The sequence below is a fragment of the Solanum dulcamara genome, chromosome 6 (genome assembly GCF_947179165.1).
Source record: "Solanum dulcamara chromosome 6, daSolDulc1.2, whole genome shotgun sequence".
Lineage (NCBI taxonomy): Eukaryota > Viridiplantae > Streptophyta > Magnoliopsida > Solanales > Solanaceae > Solanum > Solanum dulcamara.
In genome coordinates this window covers 24,726,559-24,737,053 of record NC_077242.1, presented here as the reverse complement: position 1 = coordinate 24,737,053, position 10,495 = coordinate 24,726,559, and the positions used below count along the sequence as shown (strand labels likewise).

At 32.5% G+C, this 10,495-nt stretch overlaps 1 protein-coding gene across 1 annotated transcript; it reads left to right on the top strand.

Moving 5' to 3' along the window:
* The first annotated feature begins 9,180 nt into the window (after positions 1-9,180).
* Positions 9,181-10,021, top strand: LOC129893223 (auxin-binding protein ABP19a-like). The gene has a single exon (XM_055968724.1). The coding sequence runs from the start codon at positions 9,229-9,231 to the stop codon at positions 9,865-9,867; it is 639 nt and encodes a 212-aa protein (XP_055824699.1). The 5' UTR covers positions 9,181-9,228; the 3' UTR covers positions 9,868-10,021.
* Positions 10,022-10,495: the final 474 nt, after the last annotated feature.

Here is a 10,495-nt window from a genome sequence, read left to right as displayed (position 1 = left end):
CCCATGAAAGGTGTGGTTCGATTTGGTAAGAAAGGGAAATTGAGCCCTAGATATGTAGGGCCTTATAGAATCGTGAGACGTGTTGGTAAGGTTGCATATGAGTTGGAATTACCATTGGAAATGTCCATGGTTCATCCGGTGTTTCACGTGTCTATGTTGAAAAAACATATGGGTGATCCTAGTTCCATTGTACCTATGGAAGTAGTGAATATTGAAGAAAACTTGACCTATGAAGAAGTTCCTGTGGAAATTTTGGACCGGCAAGTTAAGAGATTGAGGAACAAAGAAATTGCATCTGTTAAAGTCCTTTGGAGGAATCAACAAATAGAAGGTGCAACATGGGAAGCGGAAGCGGATATGATTAAGAGATACCCTCATCTTTTCCCCTCTACCCAAACCTAAGGTATTAAGTTGTCCTTGCTCAATTACTTGAAATCCTTACATCTCAACTTTTCTTGTCATATGCTTGCAAAATTATGAAATATTTTTTAAACGATATTTTAAATTACACTGTTGCATTAATGATAGGTTGTTTGTTAATACTCTACTCTACTCAAGCTAAGTCTTATCTCATTCGAGGACGAATGTTCCCAAGGGGGAGATAATGTAATATCCCCTAAAAACGTTGTATACGATGTTTCAATTTTTGCCTAAACATGATACAGCCTCTGTATTTTGGTCATAATTTTTCATAGAAATATCCAAATTGAGTGATTCAAATTTCTGAGTAACCACAAGATTATTACCTACAACCTGTATGAAGACCATATTTTAAAATTCGGAGGTTAAGTAGGTCAAATAAATTAATCTTTGTAAGGTAGGATGCTGTTACGGAAATGAGTGTTTATAGAAGAAACATCATATCTCACTGTAGGTTTATCCAAATTGGTTGATTCTTGAACGATATGAAACTAGACTTCCATATCTACAATTCTTATGAAGACACCAAATCCTAATAAGAAATTTATCTTATTCAAACGCAGCTCCCAAAAAGAGTATTCTGTCAAAGATAACTCATTTCACCTACCATAGAAAGATCTAGATACATTTGACATCACTCATGACATAAATTGTCCTCCATTTAACATCATCCATGACATCAATATATTCCACTAAATTTTCAGATTTTTATTTATAATTATTTTATTTATTGTTAGGTCATCTTTCCCACCTATAAATACCCACCTTATTTCCTCATTTTATTCATCAAGCTTTCTCAAGCAAATCTTCTCTCTATACACATTCTCAAATATAGTTTTAGTTTTTAGTAGTGAAGAAATACTATTCCGGTGATTCATATATTCCGGGTAGTACACAAAACGTTCCGGCAAGGAGAGAAGCTAGGACTCAAGAGTGTTCATTAAGTCTTCTGGTACCAACTAAAGCTTCGGTTTCCAGGTATGTAAGGCTTCAATGGGAGTATTCCTTCCACTCTCATGCCTAAATTATTTTGAATATATGATAAATTATATTTATTTTCTTTAAGATCTACTCTAAGTTATGTGTGTGTTTATCCATGGGTTCTTCCACCCATGTAGTCCAAAAACTCTTTCAATTAAATCTCTTGATTTCAAGTAATATTTTCTTATGGTAAATTCTTATTTTTACTTAATAGTATGAATCATGGTTAAACTAATGATTATTGCTCTATTTTGATGCAACATAATTTCATATATATGAATTGATGGTTTACAAGTAATTCCTCTATTTATCTATTTAAAGGCTCTTAAAATTCATGGTGGGTTGTTTAAAGCATGACTTTAATTAATGGATTTCAAAGTATTTATGTATATTTATTTACATATATATTTGCAAGTGGAAGTGATTTGAACCCACCTAGTTTTACTATGTTTTTAATAAAGTTTGACTTGAAAGCTTTGACTCCAAATAAAAGTTTATGAAAGCAATATCTATGATAAAAAAGGGAGTCTTATGAAATGAAAGAATGATGAAATGATATGAATGATGTATTCTTTATGCAATAAGGACAATTCTTGCATATTTGAATTATCAAATGTTTTAATGAGCTATTCTACCGAATATGATGTTTGAATTCTCAAGTTATATGCTATGAATATTTTGAAGTATTAAACTATTCTGTGGGATTGACTTAGCACCGAATGAGGCATTGAGGTGGGATTCGGTAAGGGAATCCTAGTAACAACCCCTTGTCTCATTAACTATGTGCCAACATAGGAGCCCTTGTAGGCTTAGGCTAATGGATCCATAAATAGCCCTTAAAGTTAAAGTTAAAGAAATGAAAGAAGTTGACGGAGTTCTACCTGGCAAGTAGTCTCCCCGGCCAACGTAGGGGGTTATGTTGGATTCCATGTAATAGCTCGCAGGTCTTAAATGTCGGTTATGGTTAATTTCCCACAAAATGAATGTTTTAAATGATATATATATGATTTATTATACATACATTAAATTATGTTCCATATTACATAAATGTTTTAATATTTTCTCAATGTTCATGCATCCTTACATACTTAGTACATTCAAAGTACTAACGCATACTCTTTTGCCTACATGATATCACCATGTAGGGATCAGTGCTCATCCTCGTTCTCCTCCACGTGGCTAGTTGATATTCCATTGAAGACTACTTTTGGTGAGTTCCCATGTTTCGGGAACAATACTCCTTTGTCTTTCTAGCTTATGATATGTTAAGATATTTTATTATGGCATTTCTTCTATTATGATTGAGGGTGAGCTAGGAACTTGTCTTAGACCCATTAAATCTAATATTTAGAGGTATTGTTGGACATATGTAAGTTGAAGATTTATTATTATGATTTCCGCTTGTCTATTTATCATCATTACCTATGAAAGGCTAAAAGAATACTAAGAGGCTTGTTTGAGGTACTTTCGGGTTCCTCATTCGCCATGTCACGTCTAGGCCCTAGGCTTGTGTCGTGACAGATATGTCTGACAATACCACAATCTTCCAAATATTTAATGAAGTCTTCTTTGAGGAATTCACCACCTCCATCACACTGGAATCTCTTTAGAAAACTGTTTTTCACCATTTTCTAAAATTTTACAAATACTTCAAAAAATTCAGACTTTTGTTTTAGTGGATAAAGCCAAGTATACCTTGTGTGTTCATCTACAAACACTACATAATATTTTATATGCTGAGATGATTCAACAGGAGCAGGTCCCCACATATCACAATGTATTTTCAATAAAGGTTCCTTCTCAATTTTATTCCTCAAACCAAATGAAAGCTTACAACTTTTTCCCAACTAACAATTGGAATAGACAACTAGAATTTTACTCCAACTACTAACATTTATGCAATTATTACTACTCAAAACTTTTAAAGACTTCAAACTAGGGTGTCCTAATCTAGTATGTCACAGGTTGTCTGATGTGTTCCAATCACGTGTAGCAGTCAAGGCATGAAGGTTGTTGCCTTTCAATGCATATAGTCCACTTTTCTTAGATCCCTTGGCTAGTAGTATCCTTGTCTTATTATCCTTTACAACAAAATTAGTTTCATTAAATTTAAGAATGCAATAATTATCCGTTGTAATCTTACTAACTGAGAGTAGATTCTTAGTAATCTTAGGAACTACAAGAACCTCCTATAATTTCAGACCTGATTTAATTGTATTCCCAACATGTGATATGTCTAATTATGATCCATTGTCAATAATTACTTTATCAGATCCATTATAGTTTTTCAAATCAAATAACATATCTGAGTTATTTGTCATATGACTACTAGCTCCTGAGTCCACATAAAAGCTATCATCAGTGGCAGATGCATTTTGCAAATTGACACTAGCCAATGCTTATGGTAGTTCATCAGCAGATTGATAAGAGTAGTTCGACCTGTAAAAACACGTAAGAGCAGTATGGTTATTCTTATCAAAAATTTAATAAGACTCAGTACTATTCCTTTCCTTGTTCAAAGAAATTATTCCATACTGATGGTTCTGGGAACCTGTTCCTTGTCCAACAGGCTTGAAGCCTCTTTCTCTGGAGTTGAAGTTGTTGTTTCCTTTTTCCATAGAGTAGTTTTCTCTTTCCTTGCCCCTTTGGGAAAAGAATGCCATGTTATGTTTCTGTGGTGGCACCTCTTCTTCATCCTCCCTAATATTAAAGCCCTTGAGAGCATTAATAAATTTATTAAGAGTCGGATATGGTTGCTTACCTAGTATGACAGTCTTGAAGGTTTTGTACTTGAGACCTAAACCTCTAGAAAAATTAATTACTTTGTTATCTTCCTTCTCATGTTTGTGAATGGCTTCAAGACCATCACATATACCCTTGAAATCCTTAATATATTCATCAATCTTTTTAGTTCCTAGCTTAACACTTTGCAGTTTTTGTTTGAATTGGAACTCCTTATCTTTTGTTGCTTGAAGATAGGCTTCTTCCAAGTATTCCCACATCTCCTTGAAAATTGTGTATTCCACAATCAGGTACATGCTTTCTTCTGTCAAGGTGCTTGAGATCCAACTCCTTAGAAATACGCCTTTCTCCTCCCAGTCGGCAATGTTGCCACTGGCTTTTACATCCTTCTCAACAGCTATAACTTTCGCAGTAGTCTTTCCAATGGTACAACTACTCCGATCTGGTTCAGTCATTGTGATAAGATAGGTTAGTTTCATCACCTGAATCAATTACATCATTTGTGTCCTCCATATGAGATAGTTCGTTGGCTTAAGCTTAATGGAATAAGAGACAATGAGATGGTGAAGTGAAGAAGTGGAGAGAGTATTGGTAGAGGGGACCATTGTAGTTTTGGATGTGTGGTTGATTTTGTTTGTTTTCTTTCAATACTTAGAGCGGAAGAGCTTGAAGAGCTCTGATACCATGTAGAATTCTAAATAAAAGAATGAGAGAAATCAATGATTGTATTGATAATAATAAATGAGTACATGTCTCCTTTATATAAGAGTGAGTTGTAGAGTCCTAAGCTAGCTAAAATTAGAGTTATACTACAATACAAATACAATGAGATTAATTATAAATTAACTACTACACGTACATAGAAGCAGCCTAGTCCTATTCTGACTCTAACTCGTCTAACAGTGACTCCGACTATAACTCAACTCTTTAGCAGTCGTTGACAGTCTGCAGGACTCTTATCAGTTGGACCATGTTGTTCAACCCGTTGTTTAGCTTCATCTTAATGCTTATCTTCAACAATTCGATTAGGCCAGCCTAATTTAAATTTTTTTTAAAAAATCAATAGTAATAAATATATAGATTTTAGGAGTTCAAATAAAGTGTCTATTATCTGTATTAGTTCAGTTAGGAAAAAATCATAAACTTCTTTTCGCATTGAAAAATAAAATTAAAAAGGGACCATTGCCCAAAATTCATTGTGATTTGTGGGAGCCCCGAGCCAACCCCTGTTAAATCCTCTCAACATATGAAATAATATGTATTGTTTGTTGATGATAATACAAAATGCACCTATTTTTCCAATCAATATATAAGATATGTACGTATTCTTTAAGGTACTCCTCAAAGTCCAAAAAATGGTTTAAAATCAATTTTCAAGATCAATTAAAATATTTTAATGTGATGAAGAAGGTGACTTCAAACTATGAAAAACTTAATTTTTAGCGGCAATAAATATGTACATTAACAAAGAGTGTTAAAGTCTTTACTGACATTAGTTAATTGTTATTGAATTCAATATCGTTATAGGTTTTATGGACAAGAAAACACATACATATAATAAAAACTGATTTTTATATTACTATTCCATGCCAAATTACCCTTATTTTTTGGGTGAAAGCTTTTCTCATCGTTGTGTTCTTGATAAATAGATTTTCCTTTTTAGTACTTAAGAACGAGATCGCCTTTGTCAAACTTTATGGAGCCTCTCCAGATTACAACAGTCTAAAAGTGTTTTTTTGTTGATAACTTTGTTGGTTTAATATTCACTTCTTCCCATTTTATGTGACATCTTTTTTTTATTCCGTCCTAAAATGAATGTCATTTTACTATAATTAGAAATAATTTAACTTTAAAATTTCCTTTTTACCCTTAATAAAATGATTTACCATCACACAAATATCTAAGAATTATTTTAGACCACAAATTTGAAAAGTCTTTTTTTATTTTAAAACATCGTGCCAAATCAAACTATGAAACATAAAATAAAGCAGAAGGAGAGAGAAAGAGGGAAGGGGGGTTACTGGCCTATTCATTTTAATTAGGGGTGGCAAAATCAAACCCAACCCAGCCTGTTTAAGTTTGGGTTGGTTATTGACCCGCTCATTCATTAGTTCGACTCATTTAACCCAACCTATTAAAAATTGAGTTGATATGTAACCCGAATTGGCTTATGAGAAATTTTGTTAAAAATATTTTTAAAAAACTTTTTTTTTCAATTTGATATGTTATATATAGCGATAATAAAGAAAAAAATAATTTTATTAGATACTAAAATAGTTGTTAAAAATAATTAAGCTTAATAAAAATTGGATTGAGTTGGTTCTTGACCTGTTATATAATCATTACCTAACCCATTTTGACTCAACCCGTTTTGACCCAAACTAATTTGGGTTAGATTGGATCTTGACTCAATTGTTGTCTTAACTTATTATAATCCGCCCAAACTTAACTCAACCCGGCCAACTGCCCCCCCCCCCCCCCAATTTTAATTAGAGAAGAAAAGGAATCTACACTATCTTATTAGTGTAAGGTTTTGCGGGGAAAAATATATCTCATACTATGTGAAGAATATTTTTCCCCAACACTTAACTTGATGATGTTAACATAGAGATAATTAAGTAAATGATCCTTCAGTCATAATTCCTTTCCCAAAATAGTTTAACTATCATTTAATACCTTAAATGGCTATTCAACACTTAATTTACAGCCAATATACCACCGCCTATATTTAAGGAGACAACCTTATCTTCTATATTAATTTATGGTAATTAAATTCATCACTTTGTGAAACCCATATTTTATAGAACCTGTTATTTTCTTGCTTGCCTAATTGTTTTTAACTCAGCTGCCAGTTTTGTGTACATATCGGTTCTGCACTATACAATTGGATTTAATTTTAATTTTTTTAGATAAAGTTGCACATGTGAGCATGATTATAAGATAAATAGGATAATATAAGTTTACCTAGAAGAACCATTTTTTCCTTCTTCGTTTGTCATAAATGTGAATCGTTTAAGTGAATAATATATTAAAAGAATTGAGTTATCGAGAGAGGTTCATATCTAAAATTTAGTGTTGTTTAGAGGAAGATTTGAGTTGATATCCATTGAACAACTTTGAAGCTCAAATTTTAAATTTGACATGCCGCAAATGTGAATTGTTTTAAGTGAATAATATATCAAAAGACTCGAAACATCGAGAGAAACTCATATCTAAAATTTGAGATTATTTAAAGAAAATTTAAGTTGGTTGGAATTGAAAAAAAGAAAAACAACTCACTAAAGAAGATGAATTGTTGCAATATATAAATATTGTATAATGATATATATGAATATATATACATATCTGATACATAAATCTAAATTTTATATATATATATATATATTGTTATACATCATTTATATAATATCGATACTTGTGACCATTTTTATTGAAAATATTTTTTGTAAGCGGTCTATACATTTACATAAGAAGGCCGTTAAAAAATATTATACATCGTGTAGTACACAAGGTAAACTCTTTATTAAAATATAATAAAGAGACCTCCTTGACCTTTATAAACTTATTTCAGTGAGAAACTACTATTACTAGTATAGCATAAGGATTCTAGATTACTACAACTATGCAATTAACCTTAGTAAAATCCAAACGCCCTACAAGATAGGGTACTTAAAATATCCACACATTTGAAATAATATTATACATAGTGTAGTACACAAGGTAAACTCTTTATTAAAATATAATAAAGAAGCCTCCTTGACCTTTATAAACCTATTTCAGTAAGAAACTGCTAGTACTAGTATAGCATAAGGATTCTAGATTACTACAACTATGCAATTAACCTTAGTAAAATCCAAACGCCCTACAAGATAGGGCACTTAAAATATCCACACATTTGAAATAAAGGGCCACCCCTTTTCTTCTTCTTTTTTGTCACGAGACCATTTTTACTTGTCAAATGTCTCTTTGTGTCACTCAAATTGTTTTTTGTCCATATTGTTCTCATGGACCACTACCATATCCAAAGATATTTTTCTCTCAAACCCTTAAACCAACGATCCTGCTTCTTTCACTACTTTTCCTTTAAAGAAGATATTTTTTTGTAGTTCTCGACAAAAAGATAAAAATCAATTGTTTCTAACATACTAAAAGGTTGTCATAGTGTATCAATGTCGCTCATATTATGTAAAGAAAAATACTATCCTTGTCTTTGAGAAATCATTTAGCAGAAAACGAAAATCAATGATTCAAAAATAGAATGTTAAAAACATTAAATTTTAGATAATCATTGAAGTTGTTTTTTGGCCATTGAAAGGGCACCCAACGATAAATCACGATTTACTGGCAATCCCATCTCCAACTGAGACCACTCGACTGATTTTATCTACTTGAAAATCATGTAAAGTTGTTAATTTGACTTTCTAATAGACTTGTTAGCTCTCTTCTTCTCTTTTTCCCCAACGACAAAGGAACTTACGGACAGCGTATTTTCTTGGACTAGCCTTCTTCTCACTACTCAAAAGGGCAATTCCTCACACATAATTAAGATAGCCATTAAAAGGTGACTAAACCAACATAAATGGAGACTACCCGACCTAATGAATTAGACCTGTTATTAACGTACGCTTATGTAATAGTCGCCGCAACAAATCTTCCACTCAATTGACAACTATATAACGTGGATTATACTAAGCAAATTCCTTGAGTCAAAATAAAACGTCAATAAAAAACAGACATTTAATTTTTCACCCAAATACTTTCCTTATGGTAACTCCTAAAGTAATTGGAATATTTTTGTTTAGGTATTGGAATATCCAACCAAAAAAAAAAGAGAGCCCTTGTATTCTTCTTTGACAAACGAACAAAAAACAATATCCTTCACATGCAATCACAGCCCACAATATGTCGTTTCCTTCATACCCTAAAAGCATGCACGTGAAACCCTCTGCATGCCTTATCTCGAACAACCAATCAGAGGGAAACAAAAATAATATCCATGCAAAACTCAAACGCCTATAAAACCCTATCAAGATAACACACAATCCTCAACAACGTAACCAAAACACAAAAAAGTAAAATAACAAGATGATGCATTTTCAAACCTTGTTCATCTTCTCCCTTCTCTTCATCTCCTCCTCTCAAGCGGCGGTCCTCGATTTTTGTGTTGGTGACTTGTCCTTACCAGACGGTCCCTGTGGCTACTCTTGCAAGAAACCTTCGAAAGTAACTTGCGATGACTTTGTTTTCTCTGGGTTAGCTACTCCAGTAAAGCTAAACCCTCTGATTAAAGCGGCGGTGACTCCTGCTTTTGCTCCTCAATTTCCCGGACTGAATGGGCTTGGTATATCAATGGCTAGGCTTGATTTGGCTATAGGTGGTGTTATCCCAATGCACACACACCCCGGAGCATCGGAGGTGCTTTATGTTGTCCAAGGAGAAATATGCGCTGGATTTATTTCTTCCTCAGACAACAAAGTATTCTTCAAGAAGCTTAAACAAGGAGACATTATGGTATTTCCACAAGGGTTATTACATTTCCAGATTAATTCAGGGAAGACTTCATCTTTGGCTATTGTTTCCTTTAGTAGCCCAACACCAGGTCTTCAAATTACGGACTTTGCACTATTTGCTAATGATTTGCCTACTGAACTTGTCGCCGCCACAACGTTCCTTGATGCTGCTACAATCAAGAAGTTGAAGGCTGTTCTTGGTGGCACCAATTAATTATTTTAATTTGTATGCTTTCTGAATTCGAATAATTGTTGATTATTGGGTCTTTTCTTTAGTTTTTTTTTTATTTTAGTTGTTTATTCATGGATTTGATGTCTTGTTCGAGTGTCAATTTTCAGAGTTGAATTTTATCATGTCCTTTTTGTCATTTGTTTGCAACGTATAAATTCTGTTCATGTAATTTAATTTCTTTGACTGTGAAGTGAATTATCTCAATCTTAAGTCAAATAGTTTTAAGTTTAACCGTGAATTTGAGCAAGAATCTTCAAGTTTTTTAAATAAAATTTATACATTAGTAACTACATAAAAAGTATTATAAATCATAATAATTAATAATTCAAAATATTTAAAAGATATATGAAGTTATTACGAATAAAGATAAAAAATTTTGAATCTCAAAATTAAAAGAAAGTTTTCACATAAATTGAAACGTTGGGAGTAAACTAATTAACCCATTATATTACATTATAGTAAATGTAAAAAAAAAAAAATCCTTAAACGTGGCTGATGTTTATACCTTATATCCACTCTTTAATCACTACTATAAAAAAAAATCCTTAAAAACCGACGGACACCGTGTAGAAAAGTCCAATTGAGAAGTATAAATTAAACATATCATAAG

What these genes read in the sequence shown, in the direction of transcription:
- LOC129893223 (XM_055968724.1), top strand. Translation starts at nt 9,229, where the DNA reads ATGATGCATTTTCAAACCTTGTTCATCTTCTCCCTTCTCTTCATCTCC.